We start from the raw sequence: 19,359 nt of genomic DNA, 5'->3' as shown, positions 1-19,359 counted from the left end.
GAAAGTAAAATAACAATGTCGGACGCTTGGGAAGAGATTCAAGCGATCAAAAGTAAAAGAAACATTCTGAGAGAACGACTGGAAAAACGCAAAAAAGAGCGGCAAGATATTTTGGGTTCTAACCTAAACTCTACCACATCATCCCCAGTGCATTTGTCGGATAGCCCCCATGCGGCTATCACAGGCAGCACAAACGATGAAATTAAAAACAAGCAAGAGGAAGTCGCGATGGATTTGGTTAAAATCGATCCAGAGTTGGAGAAAGAGTTGTTGAAAGCACTAAGTGAGGTCACGCTGCAAATCCCCACAACTTCCACAGAGTTGGTGGAAATCATGAAAGTGAATTTAAATCGGCATGCTTCTCATAAGGAAGTATGTAATTTATTACAAAAATTTTCGACGCAAAAGCTGATCATGATTAAAGATTTGGTGAAAGATGGGAAGAGCACAGTGGAAGTTACTTTTATTGATGTAACAAAAGTGAACGCGATGATTGTGGAGTTCTTCCAGGAAAAGTGTGAGGAAATAGGTAAAGACAGTTGTAAACGGAAAAGGGAAGATATTTCCGAGAAAAGCGAGGACGAGGACAAGCGGAAAAAGGAGAAAAAGGAGCCAAAAGCAGACATAATGGTAATTATCACCAAATCAGTTCTTCAGTTCTCATTCTTATTTCTAGTCCTTACTGTCAATGCCGTCAACAAAAGAGAAAGAAAGCAAGAAGTTGGGTGAAGAAATCTTGGATCTGCTGAGCAAACCAACCGCCAAGGAGCGTTCTTTAACTGAGCGTTTTCGTTCACAAGGGGGTAAACAGTTAATGGAGTTTTGTCCACATGGGACCAGAACTGATTGTGAGAGAAATGGGATCACAGACTGCAAAAAGTTGCACTTCAAGAAAATCATCCAAAAACACACAGATGAAGCTTTAGGTGATTGTTCCTTTTTAAACACATGTTTCCATATGGACACCTGCAAATACGTGCATTACGAGGTGGACAGATGCGGACAAACGGAGGGAATGATCCCCACGACGACTGCCATTTCCCTCACCCCTAAAGAAAGTACCACACTGTGTCCCCCACAATGGGTCCAATGTGATTTACGTTATCTAGACATGACAGTATTAGGAAAATTTGCTGTGATAATGGCAGACCCCCCTTGGGACATCCACATGGAATTACCGTACGGTACAATGTCGGACGACGAAATGAGACAACTGGGAATCCCTCAACTCCAAGATGAAGGCCTCATATTCCTGTGGGTGACAGGGCGTGCGATGGAACTCGGTCGTGAGTGTTTAAAACTGTGGGGTTATGAACGCGTGGACGAGATAATTTGGGTGAAAACAAACCAATTGCAACGAATTATTCGCACGGGGAGAACTGGACATTGGCTGAACCACGGTAAAGAACATTGCTTAGTGGGGATGAAAGGCAACCCCAAAAACTTGAATAGGGGTCTCGATTCGGACGTGATTGTTGCGGAAGTGCGAGCGACGAGTCACAAGCCTGATGAGATTTACGGGATGATTGAAAGGTTGTCTCCAGGTACTCGAAAAATCGAACTATTCGGGCGCCCCCATAACATCCAACCCAACTGGATCACATTGGGGAATCAAGTCGATGGAATTAAATTAGTTGACGCCGATCTAATCGAAAATTTCAAAAAGAGGTACCCGTCTGGCAATTGTATGGGTCCACCGAGTGAAACGAACCATTGAACACTTATTTTTGTTTATGTTTATGCGGTGATTTACGATTTTAAACTCTATTGACGTTTAGTTTAGTGACTTTCATCGCGTGAAATAGGATTTGTCGATCAGCTGATCACAGTGACAGACGTCAGAATTTACAATCAAAATGGCGTCTGCGAGTTTTTAGACAAAGGATCGTTCCATTTAAAACAAACAAGAATAAACAGTTTGATTTGTTAATTGTTGTGTATTATTGTTGTTTAAAGACTGTTTTTATTAATTACCGAAAATGCTGACGCTCAACGTTGTTCCTGAACGCTCTTTGGGCTGTGAACAGTGGGAGTTTATAGTAGGTGGGTTTCCTTTTTTGTTATTATTTTTATTACGTCTGTAGTTGATCATATCGTTTTAATGAAGGGGCGATTTGCCCCCAGATGCGTCACCATCAACTAACAACACTTTGCGTAACAACAGCCAGGTCAAACGACCTTCAAAGTCTGTCCAATTCATTTTATTTTTATTTTATTTAAATAAAATTGCAATTCATATGCACGATGCAGTATTTTATATTAATTTTTTGTCACCACGATAGATAATCCACTCTATTTACTGCGTGGTAAGTATCATGGCTGCATTTTTATTTGTTGTTGCGTGTTATTTTTATTTATTATTTATTATTCGTTTTGTTTGCAGGGATGCATTTCTCCCAAGCTATTGCAATTATCCAGTCCCAAGTTGGATACATCAAAAACGTTCAGGTTCTCTACAATGACACTGTGAGTAACACTATTTTCTGAGGTCATTTCTGATAATGACAAATTTCAGAACCCCCTAGATATAGATTTGGTCCTTAATTTACCACAGGATGGCATTAGATTGTTTTTTGATCCCATCTCACAGAGATTAAAAATTATTGAAATCTACTGTATGAAGCTGGTTAAGTTAAAATACTGGTAATGTCTTCAGAAGAAGTTCGCTGTTTTTTAACAATTTTTCTTCAGTAATCTCCCATTTAATTCACCAGAAGTACTGCCATCGATTGAACAAATCGAACATTCATTTGGTGCCACACACCCTGGAGTATATGACTCGGAAAAGGAGCTCTTTATATTGAACTTCAGAGGTCTTTCATTCTATTTCCCTGTTGAATCAAAATTCCAGTCAGGGAATACCCACAATTTGGGTAAGACCAAAGAGGAGTCAACTTTGGTTTGTACTAACAGAATAATAACAGGCTCCCTTCAATTTCCTCCAGGAAGTTCGCCTTTAGTCTCCAGAATGACAATATACTACGGTTCAAACATTGAACAAGCCTACGCCCCCGAATTGCCATTGTCATGTTACCATGGGCAATTGTACTTGCAAAAGGCTGAGATCTTGAGAGGGGAGTGCTACACTAAAGGCATTAAACTGAGTCTACTCGCAGGTAAATATTTGATTCATTAAACTCTATTAAATTGGCGAAAGAAAAATAAGCCAACTCGTTTTAGTCAACAACACTGACATTTCCAATAAGAACAAATTAATTAGATGTCCCAATGTAAAAGAGATGCGGTTTAGTAAGTTGACAATGTTTTCGCGCTTAATTCATAATAACGCAATTTGTCGTGTTGTGTTAACCTTGTCAACTAATACTTTGGTGTTTGAACTTGTTTATGTAATGCTATTTGATGATAACCAATGATCTCTTGTAGGCACCAACAATCGACGAATTGACTCTAAAATACAATTTGAGCGGGAGGTGTTATTGGGGCATACAGCCCAAGACGTCGCCACCGCGCTGGGGGCGCCCTCTGAAGTATTTTATAAGAGTGAGGATAAGATGAGGATCCACACACCCAACGCCTTGCGACGAGACACCGACACCAGAAGTGATTACTTCTTCAATTACTTCACTTTAGGAATGGTAATTGCTGGAAATCCCCAAAAGCTCATAATACAATTTTTTTTTTCAAATAGGACGTATTATTTGATGCTCGCACGCATTTAGTTAAAAAGCTGGTTCTCCATACAAACTATCCAGGACATTATAACTTTAATATCTACATGAGGTGTGAGTTTAAATTGACGTTGAACGGGGCCGATATTAACGCGTATTGCCACTGGGACGACATCTGCAAGAAACTGACTCCTAGTGAGCGACCTGTGGTGTTAAACAGGGCGAGTTCCACTAACACGACGAACCCTTTTGGCAGCACTTTGTGTTACGGTTATCAGGATATTATTTTTGAAGTAAGTTGTGGATTTTGAAGGGGGAGAAAGTGATGGTTTTGTTTTTAGGTGATGCCCAATAATTTGATAGCTTCCCTAAGTATATACGGTGATGGAAGACCCTACCAGAGCGAATCTGAGCATGCGTGACAGAGGCTGTCTGCCACTTACCTTATTCTGGCAAACAGGTACTGGCAACCGTAAGATTCACACACATGAAATCCACCAGCTTAGTATACAACTTGTACAGTTACGTCAATATCTAGTTACATCATAGTAACAAATTAATACCAATAGCTTAATTGTAATATTCATAGGTAGTTAATTTTTGCATAAGCGGAAAAACAACCAAAAAAAGTTTCAAAATTGTGATTAAAACCAAAAAAATTTACAAAGCGAAAAATTGGCAAAAAAAGATATGGTTATGATCATTATGGAAACCCTCCCCTACAGATTGTCAGCTTTTTAAATTTGAGCTTAAGGGGTACACAGGGTTATGTGTTCACGTTTCTTTCACTATCAATACCGGATTGTATATATTTTCATGTTTTTTATTCACGTTTCAAGTGTATTAACGGTTTTTCAACCAAAGAAAATGTAAAATTGTTTTGTAGAATTACACTGAAACGAGTTTAGCTCATTACATTACCCTTAGATTCTTTCGTTTGTGAGTGTGTTAAGCAATAAGTGTATTATATTTAGTAATTTATGCTAATTTATGTAATGTAATGACCCAAACTGTCATCTAGCCTATCACGTCTTGTCTGATAACCCATCAGATTTTCTACAATATACTGATTTGGGCCGTGTTTTCTTGTGTTTATTTAATTCAAAAATTCGTACAGGCGGACTTCCTGTAAAACTCTTCATTTCACTTTGTCATTGTGATATTTCATTTTAATGCCAGTACTGACGGGGAATATTAATAAACCCTACTATGGTTTTCATTACAAGGAGGTCCTACTGTTGGATGTATTTATAATTAATTTGTGATTTTTCTCTTGAGGGAGGCAGTATATTTTTATATTTATCATAAACTGTTGTCATTTCAGATCTCACAAGACTTTAGTTATAAAAATAATTTTTGAAAAATGTGATTCATGTCATTTATACAAATAAAAAATTGGAAAATCGAAAGGCGTGTCAATACACGTTTTTAAAAAACAAAACCCCGAATTATATATATTTCAACAATAATAAAATACAGTACAAATAGGCCACTCATGGAGTGGGATTTTCTTCAAAAAATTGGTCCAGTTCTTTTTCATCATAATCAAACTGAATTTCTTCAAGTAAGGCACTTGGCTGTTTTTTGGGAAGATCAACCTCTGAAATATAAATTAAAGGTTTAATTAACACACATTATAACCTACTTGGGATGGTTCCAAGGTTCTTAAAAATTTCTAAATCACTTTTGAAGGCTTCATGGAAAACTCGCTGTCTCTCTTCAAGCTCTTTCTGCTTTTTGAATTCCACCTCGGCCACAGCTTTCTCGTGCTTTTCTTTAAGTGAAGCTTCATAATTTTTTAAGGACTCTGAAATTAACTGTGATAACGATAACCTTTTTTATAGTACATTCACGAAGAGGAGTCAGTCCGTCAAAACATTAACAGGTGATAATTCAACTTTACGTAGCTCCAACTGGCGTAAAAATAAATTATATCATCTCTATCATAAAAAAGTTATAAGACATTTCTTCTCGTGCGGTCACTTGGAGCTTTCTTTGGCCTTTTTTCGAAGGTGCCGTTAATGTCGCTCCCCGAGTCTCATTATTATAAAAATTCCGCAATCTGCACTTCGTTAAAGCGTAAAGACGACTGCACTGAAGCATCCAATAGGAATACAGCAAAATCTCTATTATGCAGAATTGTTTGATTGACTCGTCTCGGTAAATGTACTATAGTGTTTTCTTACCTTCTTTTCGCGCTCTGTATTGCTGTAGGTGAAACCTGTGCTCTTTCTTCATTTTCTCAAATTCTATGTTGTCTATCAAATCTTCAAGCTGTAATAAACCTTCCTCAACTTCATTAAAGCTCCCATAAAGCTGTTCAATCTGTTTTGTACAGTTGCTAATATTTAATTTGAAGTTTGAATTGGACAATAAATGGGTCATTACACTTAAACTTTCTTTATCCCTGTTAATTTTTTGTGTGATTTTGGCAATTGTGTCAGCGACGTTTTCCGCTTTATTCGCGTTTTCTTCATTAGTATTGTGTAAAATTTCCCACTGGTTTTGAAAATGACTTAAGATTTCACTGCCCGCGTTCAAGTCTACTTCACATTGCACTTGTTCCTTATCACTATTGCTAGCACTAAACAAAGGTACAGTTTTTGTAACATTCAATAGCTTATCTTTTAATGAAGACAACATATTCGTCTCGAATCTCCTGATTTCATTATCTGCAATACATTGACTGTCATTTATATTTGATATTAATAATAATAACTTGTTTACCTCGCTTGTACACTTGTCAATGACTGTGACAGATAATGACAGCAATCAGATGATTTTGACAATCTGGCGGCTTGGTAAGTGTCGCCATCTTTGAGGCCTCACTCAAACCCGCGGGAATTTTAAAAAGATACAGTGGTTCAATTTTGATTTATTACTTAAAAGTTAAGCTTAAAAGTTATTCGAGAGACTCCTGCGATTGTTCATAAGCTTGTCGTTCCAAGTCTTGACAGACACTCTCGTTGGATTTGTACTGCGCCAAAGCTTGGATTTCTAATTCTTCGGAAACACTTGCAGATACTTGAGGCTGCTCGCCCTTGTCATCGATCAGTTTCTCTTTAAATTGATTGTCTTCATTTCGCTCACTCTGGATGGTTCTGACAACATCGCCAACTTCTCTACTTTCACTAGTATTTCCAGGGGTTCCGAATATTCTGTTCGCAGGATTTTGCGTGAACCAAGTCGACGTGAAAACTTGCGCAGGATGATAAGAGCAGGAACTAAAATTCGAAGGAATCCACCGTTGAACTGTCTGCACGTGTGGATAAAAATAAGTTTGCACGTATGGAGGGTGCGGCATGGAAGTCCTCGTCTGTTGCGGAATTGAATCGACTTGACATTGTTGGAGGGAGTATTTACACCTCGAGTAGAATTGAGCGTCCGTTTGGAAATAAACATTAGTGGCTGAGGTTTTTTGAGGCACAAGTTTATTACTAGACACTGTTGCAAACTGGGACACTTTTGGAAAGCTAAATGTATCGGGTTTGGGCTCTTCTTGAACTGTTTTCTGACTGCTAAGAACAGTGTAATTTGTAAAACTCTCCTGGCTAAATGAAGATGTTTCTTCAGTCGCTAGAGACCTTCCGTGATCACTTTTAAGAGAAGACAAGAATTTGCGACTGGGTGAAAGACCTTGCAAGACTTCTGAGTAAAGAATTTCGGTCTGTTCAGTTGTAGAAGAAGCGACTTCGATGTCTCCGGACAAAAATTTTGAAATTGAACCAAGTTGGTCTTTGAATGTCTGCGCGAGTTGCTGTAAATTGTCAATAACTTAGATCTAGAAATTTTAGAAGCTTGGAAACAAACCTTCGCTTGGGCCATGTCTTTAGAAACAGAGATTGTTAGAAACCATTCGGGGTTGAAAAAACTGTCATTCTTAAAGAGGAAACGTTTGTTTAATGGTGACGCGAACACATTTACTGAGAGATTTGAGCTTTTGTAACGTGTTTCCCCGTAATATGGACCAGTTTTGTTCCAAATTTTTTTGACCCTGTCTAAAAAACTACGGTTATTTACGTTCTATCTGCATGATGATCAACCTTCAGTGATCTGAATTTTTAGAATTTTATCTTCGAACCCACTAACGTTGAGTAATGGGGATTCGTATAGTCCTTCACGCCTAAAAAAATTATCTTGAAGTCCACTTCCTAAAATTCTTTATTTTAACTGAAGTCAATGTTGTTGAAAAACTTACTCATGAACCATCCATACAAATCATCAACTTCCGGCATCTCCCAGACTTCTGTTGGAGTTCGTATCGAAAGATTCGGGTCTGAATTGCAAGTGCTGGACGCATATGACATTTCCCTTGACTCGTTGTAGACATAATTGGAATAACGCGCTAGTCTGCTTTTCGGGATGCATTCCCTCACGGTTCTAGGTCTGTTCCTGTTCAATTTATTGATCTGAACTTGGTGTTCTGTTAAGCACAATTCCTGTCAATTTGACTGTTATTAGCTATTTATGGTCTGTATGCGTCTTACCAAGTTGCAGTTTTGGTATGCATTGGGAACGTTTGCCCAAGTTTTGTCGGCATTAAACGATACGTTATCAAATGCCTCTTTAAGACGTTCTCGTACGTTCATGTCAACATGTGAAAGTTGTCAAGGAAAACAGCAAATTTAAAATTTTCGCCAGCACCGACTTTGCTCGCTTTCCGGTATAATCCTTGCGTGATTGAGGATCGGCAGCTGGGGTCCAAAGGGACTGCCCCTAGTGACGCGTTATATTGATTTTCTCCAAAAACTGTTTTATATACACTATGTCAATTTCACAAAAATTTACACCTAAAATATATCATCCAACAAAGGATCCGTTTTTATTTAGCACGAGAATTTCTGCAAACCACGGAGATTAATAAATCTGTAAGTTTTTCAAAGATTGTAACCACTACGTTTCAATTTGACACCTGTCAGATGGTCCCAATTTTATTATTAGATAATCTTACTTGCCATACTAACTTAACATTAATTGTTAAAAGTTCACAATTGATGATTTTTTAACAATAAATCAGTTACCTGACAATTAATTCGTCATTGCTACTTAAGTCAGTTTGCCCGTCGTTCTATGACTGAAACTACTTAAACCTCCAGAAAAATGCTATCTTACTTTATCTACACCATTTCCAAGTGAATTTCAGAAAGCGTCAATTGTAATTCAAATTAGTAAGTTTAATTTCAGAAAGCGTTAATTTTAGTTTAGATAAGTCAAGTTAATCTCAGAAAATATCAATTGTAATTCAGATTAGTAAATTGTATTTTAGAAAATATCATTTGTAATTCAGATTTGATCAAATGAATTTCAGAACGTCATGCAAACTTGAAATTTTTCAATTTCGGTAGTGCGTCTGTACCTTTATGTATTAATAAATTTGTAGTTTTTACATTATTGTATATTTTATATGTAACACGCGAGTGTATCCTCCACACCATTTACACGAGGCCTTGTGATTGATCAACTTTGTCATGTCTTTTCTCAGTTTCTGGAACTTTTTTTTCAGTAATTTACACATTCACAGCTTTCCCCGATAACCCCGGTTTTCGGCTAGGCCAAGTCCGGACTAAGGGGGGGGCTAAGGGTGCTGTAGCACCGGGCCCCAGTTTCCCAGGGGCCCCTTGCCACGTAAAAATTGCTATAAAAATTGAAAAAAATACAAATCTACGTAAGGCTTTCTTTGCATAATTTTATCGATGGGTTCTCTTTTAGAATTTAGCCCCGGGCCTCAAATTTTCTTAATCCGGGCTTGGGCTAGGCATGTGTTCTGGGACAGCCTGTATATTTGTATTCAAAACTTACCTTTGTTGCAAGAATTTTTTCATCGTTGCACTGCGTTTTTTCTTACGTATACGTCTGCTTAAAAAACCCATGTCACTAATAATAATAACAAATACAAAAACTTACTTTTTCATTATTTGAAAGATATTTTATGCGAGTTAAAATATGCTGTTGGTGTATTTTAAAGAAAAAGTTTATGTTGAATACAAATTTTTAATCTAAAACCAACAAAACATATTTATTTTTGACGTATATATGACGTTTGTTTTCATCCCCACTAAATACAGGGAGATTTTTTTAAAAGCGGCAGACCGATTTCAAAAATTTTAAAAACAAATTAAATGGTTTTTAATTCCCTAAAAACTGATGATTTTAAAATTTTTCTAAATGTCTTAGTTTCTTTCTTATTTCTTATTTCTTATTTGTTTTAGTATCTTTCTTATGTTTTATTATTTTCTTATTTTAAATTGGCACCCATATTTTTTTTCATAATTTGGAAGATATTAATTTTCTTGATTTAGAAATGTGTAATATGTTCTACTTTTACAAAAAATATTTAAAAAAAAATATCAAAAATGAAAAAATTTAGGCAATAAAAGTTAATAAAATCTAGGTGCGTGGTGTCAAATAACACAATATCGTTATTGTAATGTCAAAAAGCAGCAAATAACAGAAAAAACAAGTTTTTTTTCACAAGATGGAGCTACACCCTACAATGCTCAATGCATTTCTCGTATGTGTCAATTGTGCAATGAAAAAAACGGAATGGCGTTTCAACAGTATTTTATTTAAATTAGGTAGTTGTTTTTTCTGATTTGTAATTATTATTCTTTTGTTATTAACAATTTCAAAAAAAATTGCCAATCCTTTCTGTCATTTGCTGCTTTTTGACATTACAATAACGGCATTTTTTTGTATGACACCATGCACCTAGATTTTATTAACTTTTATTGCTTATTTTTTTCAATTTTGATCATTTTTTAAAAAATATTTTTTGTAAAAGTAGAACATATTACACATTTCTGAATCAAGAAAATTAATATCTTCCAAATTATGAAAAAAAAAAATGGGTTTCAATTCAAAATAAGAAAGTTGAGTATCGCCCAAAAGATACTGAGACATTTAGAAAAATTTTAAAATTATCAGTTTATAGGAAATTAAAAACAATTTAATTTGTTTTTTAAATTTTTGAAATCGGTTCATAAATAAAAATTCTACAACGCTTGCCCTTTTTAAAAAAAATCACCCTGTATATTGGTCTTAATACAGACAACCTAAAATACACTTTTCTTTATCTACTTAAAGGAGAGAAATTTAATTTTACAATTTAGAAGCATATAACATAATTACAAGTTTTCAAAAATCTAAAAGGGGTCGTATTGAAATTTTTTGATGAAATTTCCATTCAAATATTATTTAAAATTAATTCAACTCACTATGGCAGTTTTAGTTTTGCACGTCGGCGACGTCTGCAGCACAAAATTTTTGCTAATCCTATCAATACAGCACAGAGTATAAAAAGAAATAAAATAACATCAAAGAGATAATACTGAAAAAAAGACATATCAGCCAAAGGACTACGCAAATGATAAGCTCCCTTGTGTCGAATGACATACTCTGTCCACCAAACCGCTTTGTCCAGTGAGTTTAAAGGGTGTGCCAACAAATCTGACATCTCCTCTAAATTTTCCAAGTACCTAAAAAACACAGAAAAGTGACTCAAATTTCAATAAAAACAACTTACGTGGAGTTGTTTACAGTTGCCATAATCATTTTCTTCAAATTGTCTTTAGATAACGTGTTAATGTCAGACCACATGCCTATTTGCAAACGCTGAACTCTGATAAGATTGTGAAACTGGTCGCCGAAAAAAGGAAATCCCAGCATTGGAACTTTGAATCTAATAGCTTCATCGATTGATTGCAAACCTCCTTGAGTTATAAACAGTTTGGTGTTTGGGTGCCTTAAAATGTCTTGTTGGGGTGCCCAAGATATCACTTTGACATTCTGAGGTAAGTTTTCAACCAATTCTTCAAACTTCCAAACAACTTTGAATGGTAAGTCTTTAAAAGCTTCTAGTAGTATCGCTTGCTTCTCTTTAGAGATTAAATAACTCTTAACATTAGATCCCAGACTAAAGTAAATTACACCTTGAGCAGACCCGTCAAGAAATTGTTTCAATTCAGATGGTAAATCTTGAGGTTGTTTGATTTGAAGACCATTAAGATGTACAACTGAGGGTAAATTTGTCACCACTTTACTAAAGCCCGGGATTTCATTAGTAAATAACAAACTCACTTTCTTCAAAATCTCAAAGAGGTTGATTTCAGGATCATTAAGAGCTACTCTTATTATTTTTTGTTGAATGGGATACAGGAAGTACGAATTTTGAAACTCATCAAACGTCTCGAAAATCACACTAATTGCTCTTTGAAAAAAACTCAGCTCTTCGTCAAATGGTAAATTGAAACTGTGCGTATAAACAGGGTTGTTTAAATTTCCAATAACCCTCTTAAAGAAGTTTGTTGCAGGCATTGAAGTCATCATGATAACCGGACATTTGTACTTCTTTGCTAAACCAAACCAGGCTGGAACATGTGCTTCAACCATCAGAAGATCAAATTGTTGATCACTTTCAAGCAGTTCCTTCACATTTGGATGGTGAAGTTGTTCAACTGTCATATTATTCATCATCATAAATGCATACTTCATTAGCACCAGGAGGTTGCTTTCAGTGTTGATCACACGTTGCATTTGATGGACTTCATAGACGAGGTTAAAGGTAAAACTAATATCGATTTCTTTAATGTTGATTAACGATGGATTTTTCATGGGGCTTGTAGTGATGACGGTAACTTGATGACCTCGGAGACTCAGTTCGCGCCATATTGGTTGAAAGACACTTTGATGGCTGTAAAACGGGGTAGGTACTACGCCTAAAATTCGCGCACAAATTACGGTTTTTAGAAAACATAATAATAAGAAAATGATGTACATTATCACATAGTTTAGTAACTGTGATGTGGTGTTAATGAATACTCTTATCTGAGTGTTTGCAAGAGGATTAAGAAGATGTGTCAAGCGTACAGAAAACTGTTTTCGAAAAAATACCTGAGTATTCATCTCAATTTCCTAGGCAACGTGAGTATGTGTCCATAGTAACCGATTTTCAGCTTCCGGATTGGCTACCGTTTTTTTGTCTTCGATTATTTTTTGAGCTAGAAAATTTTAGTTTTAAAATTTTTGTTTAGAATTGTTGCCTTCATAAGCCCTGCCTGGAAACAATTTTTTTAAAAGTTGGTTTTATCAAAAATGTTGATTATAATTTAAAAATAATATTATGGTAAAGTAAACCCAGTTGACATATACCTAGTAAATTTTATGGCCACATTATGAGAGGGCCGAGCAGTACTAATCCTTGCGATTGGGGATCATAAATGAGCACGAAATGAGTCCGGGCCTATTCAACCATCGGCCAACCCTCTACCTAGAAATTTGTCGGCTGCAGTTTACAACACCCATTTTTATTTCTATGGGTGGTTTGACTTAAGCCATAAAATGTTTACTAGGTATATGTCAACTGAGGTTACTATATCTCTATGTATATGCAGGCACAAAAAGGACAAAAGAGCTTCCCTAGACAATGACCTTAAAATAATAAAAAAATAGCCACTTTATACACCGCATATACACAAAATAACCAGAGAATTTACAAACGGAGACGAAAAGTCAATAATAAATAATTAAGAAATGTGGGACAAGGTAAAGAGCATAAACAATAACGAAAGAGGTATAAACTGAAAGAATCACAAATTAAAGAGAATTTTTACAAACAATCAGAATTATCTTAACAAAAGAATCAGAATCAATTAATCAGAATCTATACAAACAAAGAGAGGAAAAATAGTAAAAAATCATTAGTGTAAACAAACAACGAAAAATTAACAATAAAAGACAAGAAACAAAAATTAAAGAAATTCCTTGCAAATACAAATATAGAAAACTACGTAGAATATCAATTCTCAATAGCAAGAACCAACAGTAAGATAAGACATGAAAAGGAAATAACATGGGAAAAAATAAGAAAAAAATACCAGAGACATCCTTCAGAACGATAAACACTGTTTCTTCTGTTTTTGCATCTTTAACACGATTATTCTAGCGACTGACAGTTAATGTAATTATATCGAGTGACAGAAACCAAATTAGTTGCCAATATCAAAGGTTGCTTATATCAAATGTTTCTTATATCAAAGGTGACTATACTGTATTACGGCCATGTCATACGGCTTTTATGTGTTTTCGGATCAATTCTATCCAATATTGGTCAAAGTGCGTTTTTTTCTGTCATTTCTTTAATATTTTTCATCGACTTAACATGTCTAAAACTCCTATTAAAAGAAAAAAAAATAGTACAGATTAAAAGTGGGTATAATATAATAATACATGTGGTACACTTCGATCGTAATGTTTTATTGTACTACTTCAGCAATTTTTTTTGCATTCCATAAAAAGTGTTGATACCAATGGGTTGCACTGTACATTTGCTATTTCGATAGCAAATAAAAAACCTACGATGACTGATGTTTTTCGTTCGTAACTTACGGTACTCTTTGTGCAATCCAATCCCATTTGCTTCAGAAGTGACAGTAAAAACACGCTTTTTGTTGATCTTCGTGTTATGTAATGTTACCACAAAAACAGATTCCACCTCTTCTATATCATCAATTTTTAGAGAACTCTTCACTGCGGCAAGCCGCTTTTAAAGAAAAAATCATAGCCACTTTCATTAATAAGAAAGAATCGTTTTGAGCATTATTGAGAAACTTCATAATATGCTCAGTCGTCAAAACTTTGGATTTTTTCGGTTCATATCCTTTATTTTGCTTCTTTAGGAAGTCAATCAGTTGCCGGTATGAAGAAATGTCTACGGCATTATTTATATGTATAGTGCTTTTAAGCATGGAGCATGGACATTGATCAAATTGTTCGTAGGTTTTTAAATATTTTTTTCTTGATTTATCAGGAAGCAAATTTCTAACTGCTTCTCGTGCAGCTGCCGCAATTTCCCGTTGAAAATCTTCATCAATGGTTTCTACGTTTTGCACCTTGATGGTTCTTTAAAACTCTTCAATTTTAGCCTTTCCATCAAGGATACAAAAAGATAGCATGTTGTACTCGTTAGAAAAATGCGTTTTCCAGCTCGTGTAAAATTAATCCATTCGCTACGCTCGTTAAACAAACCTTTTTACGCTCCCGGGAAAACTACACTTTTCTAAACTTGGAAAATAATCTACTATTCCCACTTGACAAGCTTCCAGTCCTGCGCTATCACTAAGCTCTACACAGAAACGAAGATTGGGAGAAACTCTAAAAGCTTTGAACTTCCTCTTTTTGTGAAAGCATGTAGAAACATCACTCTAAAACCTACATATATTTTTCCTAAATCTTTTTAACATCAAACGGCAAGCTTCATAAAGGAAATATGTACCTCTATCTAATTAATAAAATACAGAATATAGATAGTTTGGATCTGGAATTTACAAAAGGTTTCATTTGTATACGTATAAATAAGTGTGTTGACAAAAAAAACTTTAAAGAAAATATCTATCTATCTACTTGATACTACACCTTTTTTTAAGTGTATTTTAATAAGTGTCTTGGAATCCGCAATTAATTTTATTTTTTTCGTTTTAGTTAAAAAGCTACAAGGCTTTAAAGTTGACCAATAGAATGGCTTCAAATAATTTTTCAATTTTACAGAAATCCAAGTAGCTTTCGGACCAAACGAATAATTTGTCACTTTCCCGTCACATTTGAAGTTTTAAATCAGTGGCGTCAATAAAAGGGAAAACAATAACGCAATTTTATTCAAAAAACAGACAATAAAACACTACAATAGATGTTCAAAATGGCCACCATCTTGTTGAACACATAATTGTAAACGACGCAACAATGTTTCCTTTATTGTACTCCACAAATTTTCGTTTTGATGAACTTGATTTGTGTTGTCCACAAAAATGGAACAAGTACGCCACTGATAAAAATAAGAACTGTCAGTTTGACATCAAACAAAAAATTTCCTTCAGTAACTCTGATTCAAATTTTTGTAATCTTATGCAAATTGTTCCCTGATTGGTCACATTCAAAGCCTTCCAGCTCTTAAACGATTCAAGAAAACCCGAAAAAAACTTCGAAACATTACTTTTCACGGCTGCCTCCATCACCCTTTTTTCTATGGCCGTAACGTTACCTAACACCCTGTATAATGGATTTATATAAATTGGTGCACCGCATTAGTAACTTAAGTAACCTTCGTACATATTAAAGTTATCATTGCTTAAATTTAGTTAAAATTGATTTATAATTCTATTCAGTAGAGACTGAGAATTCTCAAGTCATCTAAATTACATTCGAACTTACCCCAATTCACCTTACATTTAAAGTCAAGTACAAAATGTATGTTACAACGGAGTACAAATACAGAGTTCTGCTGGATATTAGTTATTAACTCATTACTCTGCATTGTAGTCCTTTCTCTTGAAAAGAAACTTACAATAATCAGCCAGTTTTCTCATTTCTCTTTTCCACGAGCAGTTATATGCCAATCTAAAAATAACTGTAGCCTAGTCACGATCCAACAAGATGGTAAGTACTAGAAAGTTTGTTCTAAATATTTTCATTACCTACTAATCTACGATTTTTATTATTATGTATTCACTTACTGTTTTCATTTATTTTTTATTGATCACTATCATTTAAAATTCGTGACATTAAGTAGCCCAAAAGCTATAAGGCTTTATGTCAAAACAAAAAATATTCCAGTGTGAATAAATTCATTTGTACACAACAGAAAACAACTCAGAGTTGTACAAGTGTTCATAAATGTTTCTACCATCGACGCTGGCTATAAAATGTCAAAGAAAATTTTTCAACTGAAATTTGTATATAATCTCAATCATAGAACAACATTATTCTTGTGAAAGAGTTCTAGTTGTTGTTTGAAGTAACTAATACGCCATTGCCCTAAGTGACGTTTTAAATTTTTTTAACATAGTTATATTCACTATGAAACCAAATCGGCAAAATAGTGCATGACTGGAATGATGCTAAAAACCTTTATACCTTGTATCTGGTTGTAACATAGAATACAGTCATTTAAGAAATATGTATTTTAAAACATAGTTAATCACTTTATTAGGGCTATTAGACCTTGGTAAACCTCAAGTGGCGTTTTACTAATTTTAATCTCCATAAAAGTAGGTTAAACAACCGTCCAAATTCATCCTGAACGCTCTGAAATGCAGATTTTCTACCTGCTTGTGTTAAGTTTTAAAATATTTATCGTAGAGATTTTATGTCTCATTGTTAGAGCAATAAAAGTCTATTTTCAAATATTTCTTAAAGGATTTTACAACTACAATGGTCAACCTAAAAAAAGATGAAACACTGCAGCTAAATAAATATCCAGGAAACCTAAAATTCTATGACTGCTAAATAGATAAATAAAGTGTCTTACTAAAAGAGCTAGGAACCATCAGGCAGAGTATTATTAGAAATGAATGCAACGATGTTAAAATAGACATAACCATATTTTAAATACTTATGCACAAATCTGCGAAAAAACAATAAGTTTGGTGGAGAATGCGCAGTTAACCTTACACATTCCTACAATTCGAAAAGAATCCATTTGTTGGTTAAAATTAGGACTGTTTAACGAAGTTTAGGTTTTGACTCGGAGCTAATTAGGTTTCAAGGTTTTAGCCGGAATAAAGTATAAACTAGTCGTCCTTTGAGTAAGACCTAGGAAAATGTCATGCCGTGTGAAACTTTTTGAAAACAAGTAGGTAGAAACAGTCAGTGATTGATTGAGGGTTAACAATAAGGGAGAGGGAAACGAAACACCCAACTCCAACATCTGTTCAAACGAATACAACAGCAAATTCACCGTTGTTCAGCTGTTTGCTGAGGTAGACGTTTTTACGTAAAATACTCCATGAAGATAAAGCACTCCAATAATCCCGTTATGCGTCGTTCCCTTTTTTACGTTTTGAAATTACACTTTCAGAATCCACTTGAAATGGAAATTCTTGATAAGCTTTTGATCGAACTTTCGTTCTCCTTTACGCTCCCTCTTCCGCAGCAAATGAAATTCGCTGCAAGTATAGTCGAAAAAGTTAAGAGAGCTGCGGCAAAACCTTTGGAAATTCTATCCAACTTCCGACCAATTTTTCGTGGCGTCTCGAGGGTCCACCAGAGGTAGGGTACTCCTGCTAAAAGGGGAAATGCGCGTTGAGCTGACTTGTCCCAGCGATCGAACATGAACATGAACATGTTCACGAACACGCTGTTCACGTTGTTCCGTCTCGCTTTAGCCTGGCTGACTCACCGTTCACCGAAATCTATGGACATTATACTTAGCCCCCATACCAGGCTTGGGTCGGAATAAAGTTTCGAGTCGTCGACCTTTTCCTCGTCGGAAGAAAGTTCCGATGCATTTGAGGCTACTTTTTATTACTTTGCGTTCTGAATTAATTTTCTGTTGGGCTTCAGAAAGCTGTGAAATGCGAAACCGGTTAATTGGATTGTAATCTCTACGCTTTCTTTTTAGCTGGGAAATTGACTGGCTGGGTAAATTGACCCAACCTAGATTTGAAAGCGGATGTTTGAGCAATTAGTAAGTCAGAGGGGATTCTTTAAACCTTGGAAATCTGATTCGTTCGTTCGGTTGTAATTTTACACGGGTTGTGCCGGTGTAATTTTATCGAGGCAGATTGAACGAGTCAAAGGAAATGGCAACATGGGGACATAGACCTTGCCGTTTCAGCATTCCAGCAGTTACGCTTCCACGACGTTGAAATTATTTGGCGATAATGTCACGTTTTTAGACGTGTATATATCAAAGCTTCTATCTAAATTGAAATTTCAGATCAACTGTCAGATTATAACCTGGTAATAGTCGATATTATGCATCTGTTGTTAAAACAAATAATGCCAAATTTGGTGAGATACACCGAAATAATTAATACAAAATTTTTTCTTCAATTTCAACAGATGATTGTTAAAAAATTATTGCACTTTTGAAAAATACAAATGATATGAAACGGATCGCTACGCTCGAACACTAATAATGTTCACTCATGCCGTAATCGTAATCCCTCATTATCTCAATACCCTCTTTATTAATTTCATTATAAACGAAAAGTTTCATTAAGTCCACTAGCTTTTAAGCAACTTATCTAATAAAAGCGGATTACAATCGTAATAACAAGATTATAGATTGCAAAAAATAATTTCAACGGTTAAAATTACTTTGAAGTTTCTTTAACGCACAACTTAACGACTTTGTGGAGTCGGTAGCGGAAATCTAAATACATGAATAGTCCAGAAACACTGTAACAGGCTAGGCGTTTTCTAAACTAAAAAGATAATTCTGTTGACCAGGTAAAATATTCTGGACCTTCTGGACTCAAACTGATTTATAACCTCTGCAGGGCGGGTCTCTGTGACCGTCTTCCAACTACATCCTACCCACTTTGTCGGCATTTTGTTATAATCCCTACGAAGATTATAAATTTTTCTTTTCCTGAAATAGTGCCATTGGCAACAATGCCACAAACAAATTTGTGTTCTTTGGAGGCACAAGTTCTGAGCTGAGTGTTGTGTTTTGGTTTTTAAGATGGGCAAGACATCTTGTAGAAAGAGATTGTCCAGAACAAAAAGAAACAGGGGCAATGTAAAATCATTAATGAAATATCATCAAGCACAGGTATCATATTTAACTAGATACACTTTTTCGTTAACATTTGTTTGCAATTTTCAGAGAGCCAAAAAATTGAAAGATAAAAGTCTTTCAAATGATATTCTACCCAAAACTGAAACAATACAAGACTGCGCCAACACCGGTAAGTATTTTGAAATATTTTAAAATTGTAACTAATTTTGGCTTAGG

The 19,359-nt window shown here is 35.2% G+C and overlaps 5 protein-coding genes and 1 long non-coding RNA gene across 8 annotated transcripts; 3 read left to right on the top strand and 3 right to left on the bottom strand.

The window, feature by feature from the left end:
- The first annotated feature begins 15 nt into the window (after positions 1–15).
- Mettl3 (methyltransferase like 3) lies at positions 16–1,930 on the top strand. Its single transcript, XM_088050131.1, has 2 exons — positions 16–630; positions 677–1,930. The coding sequence occupies exons 1-2, from the start codon at positions 16–18 to the stop codon at positions 1,715–1,717; spliced, it is 1,656 nt and encodes a 551-aa protein (XP_087906257.1). The 3' UTR covers positions 1,718–1,930.
- LOC148180980 (PHAF1 protein CG7083) lies at positions 1,819–4,137 on the top strand. 3 transcript variants are annotated; one of them, XM_088050135.1, is made up of 9 exons: positions 1,822–2,043; positions 2,384–2,466; positions 2,516–2,643; positions 2,692–2,873; positions 2,925–3,116; positions 3,181–3,249; positions 3,385–3,596; positions 3,650–3,922; positions 3,971–4,137. In XM_088050135.1, the coding sequence occupies exons 1-9, from the start codon at positions 1,980–1,982 to the stop codon at positions 4,049–4,051; spliced, it is 1,284 nt and encodes a 427-aa protein (XP_087906261.1). In that variant the 5' UTR covers positions 1,822–1,979; the 3' UTR covers positions 4,052–4,137. The 3 variants fall into 3 exon arrangements, with proteins under 3 accessions (XP_087906260.1, XP_087906261.1, XP_087906262.1); XM_088050134.1 differs by having other exon boundaries at positions 1,819–2,043; positions 2,692–3,116; XM_088050136.1 differs by lacking the exon at positions 3,181–3,249 and having other exon boundaries at positions 1,824–2,043.
- A 917-nt stretch (positions 4,138–5,054) lies between these two features.
- On the bottom strand, positions 5,055–6,448 carry Dysb (dystrobrevin binding protein dysbindin). Its single transcript, XM_088050137.1, has 4 exons — positions 6,357–6,448; positions 5,816–6,301; positions 5,275–5,436; positions 5,055–5,229 (listed from the first exon to the last, which is right to left on the bottom strand). The coding sequence occupies exons 2-4, from the start codon at positions 6,270–6,272 to the stop codon at positions 5,123–5,125; spliced, it is 726 nt and encodes a 241-aa protein (XP_087906263.1). The 5' UTR covers positions 6,273–6,301; positions 6,357–6,448; the 3' UTR covers positions 5,055–5,122.
- Positions 6,449–6,530: 82 nt separating this feature from the next.
- Positions 6,531–8,262, bottom strand: LOC148180978 (uncharacterized). Its single transcript, XM_088050132.1, has 5 exons — positions 8,117–8,262; positions 7,828–8,068; positions 7,673–7,780; positions 7,440–7,627; positions 6,531–7,386 (listed from the first exon to the last, which is right to left on the bottom strand). Exons 1-5 carry the CDS (start codon positions 8,216–8,218, stop codon positions 6,532–6,534), a joined length of 1,494 nt encoding a protein of 497 aa, XP_087906258.1. The 5' UTR covers positions 8,219–8,262; the 3' UTR covers position 6,531.
- A 2,580-nt stretch (positions 8,263–10,842) lies between these two features.
- LOC148180977 (UDP-glycosyltransferase UGT4-like) lies at positions 10,843–12,583 on the bottom strand. Its single transcript, XM_088045335.1, has 2 exons — positions 11,152–12,583; positions 10,843–11,104 (listed from the first exon to the last, which is right to left on the bottom strand). Exons 1-2 carry the CDS (start codon positions 12,528–12,530, stop codon positions 10,843–10,845), a joined length of 1,641 nt encoding a protein of 546 aa, XP_087901461.1. The 5' UTR covers positions 12,531–12,583.
- Positions 12,584–19,044: 6,461 nt separating this feature from the next.
- On the top strand, positions 19,045–19,359 carry LOC148180976 (uncharacterized). Its single transcript, XR_015769576.1, has 2 exons — positions 19,045–19,176; positions 19,231–19,359. It is a non-coding gene; the product is annotated as an uncharacterized LOC148180976 (long non-coding RNA).

Source organism: Gnatocerus cornutus, chromosome 1 (genome assembly GCF_029298725.1).
Source record: "Gnatocerus cornutus isolate USDA-ARS CGAHR chromosome 1, icGnaCorn1.1, whole genome shotgun sequence".
NCBI classification, from domain to species: domain Eukaryota; kingdom Metazoa; phylum Arthropoda; class Insecta; order Coleoptera; family Tenebrionidae; genus Gnatocerus; species Gnatocerus cornutus.
Note: the sequence above shows the minus strand (reverse complement) of the source record. Positions and strands in the feature narration are given on the sequence as shown.

What these genes read in the sequence shown, in the direction of transcription:
- Mettl3 (XM_088050131.1), top strand. Translation starts at nt 16, where the DNA reads ATGTCGGACGCTTGGGAAGAGATTCAAGCGATCAAAAGTAAAAGAAAC. An exon ending in AGCCAAAAGCAGACATAATG is followed by an intron (nt 631 to 676) that starts GTAATTATCACC and finishes TCTTATTTCTAG; the next exon opens with TCCTTACTGTCAATGCCGTC.
- LOC148180980 (XM_088050134.1), top strand. Translation starts at nt 1,980, where the DNA reads ATGCTGACGCTCAACGTTGTTCCTGAACGCTCTTTGGGCTGTGAACAG. An exon ending in TGTAAAAGAGATGCGGTTTA is followed by an intron (nt 3,250 to 3,384) that starts GTAAGTTGACAA and finishes GATCTCTTGTAG; the next exon opens with GCACCAACAATCGACGAATT. An exon ending in ATCAGGATATTATTTTTGAA is followed by an intron (nt 3,923 to 3,970) that starts GTAAGTTGTGGA and finishes TTTTGTTTTTAG; the next exon opens with GTGATGCCCAATAATTTGAT.
- Dysb (XM_088050137.1), bottom strand. Translation starts at nt 6,272, where the DNA reads ATGTTGTCTTCATTAAAAGATAAGCTATTGAATGTTACAAAAACTGTA. An exon ending in ATACAGAGCGCGAAAAGAAG is followed by an intron (nt 5,437 to 5,815) that starts GTAAGAAAACAC and finishes AGTTAATTTCAG; the next exon opens with AGTCCTTAAAAAATTATGAA. An exon ending in GAACCTTGGAACCATCCCAA is followed by an intron (nt 5,230 to 5,274) that starts GTAGGTTATAAT and finishes TTTATATTTCAG; the next exon opens with AGGTTGATCTTCCCAAAAAA.
- LOC148180978 (XM_088050132.1), bottom strand. Translation starts at nt 8,218, where the DNA reads ATGAACGTACGAGAACGTCTTAAAGAGGCATTTGATAACGTATCGTTT. An exon ending in CATACCAAAACTGCAACTTG is followed by an intron (nt 8,069 to 8,116) that starts GTAAGACGCATA and finishes TCAAATTGACAG; the next exon opens with GAATTGTGCTTAACAGAACA. An exon ending in AAGACATGGCCCAAGCGAAG is followed by an intron (nt 7,387 to 7,439) that starts GTTTGTTTCCAA and finishes GACAATTTACAG; the next exon opens with CAACTCGCGCAGACATTCAA.
- LOC148180977 (XM_088045335.1), bottom strand. Translation starts at nt 12,530, where the DNA reads ATGAATACTCAGGTATTTTTTCGAAAACAGTTTTCTGTACGCTTGACA. An exon ending in GCAACTGTAAACAACTCCAC is followed by an intron (nt 11,105 to 11,151) that starts GTAAGTTGTTTT and finishes TGTGTTTTTTAG; the next exon opens with GTACTTGGAAAATTTAGAGG.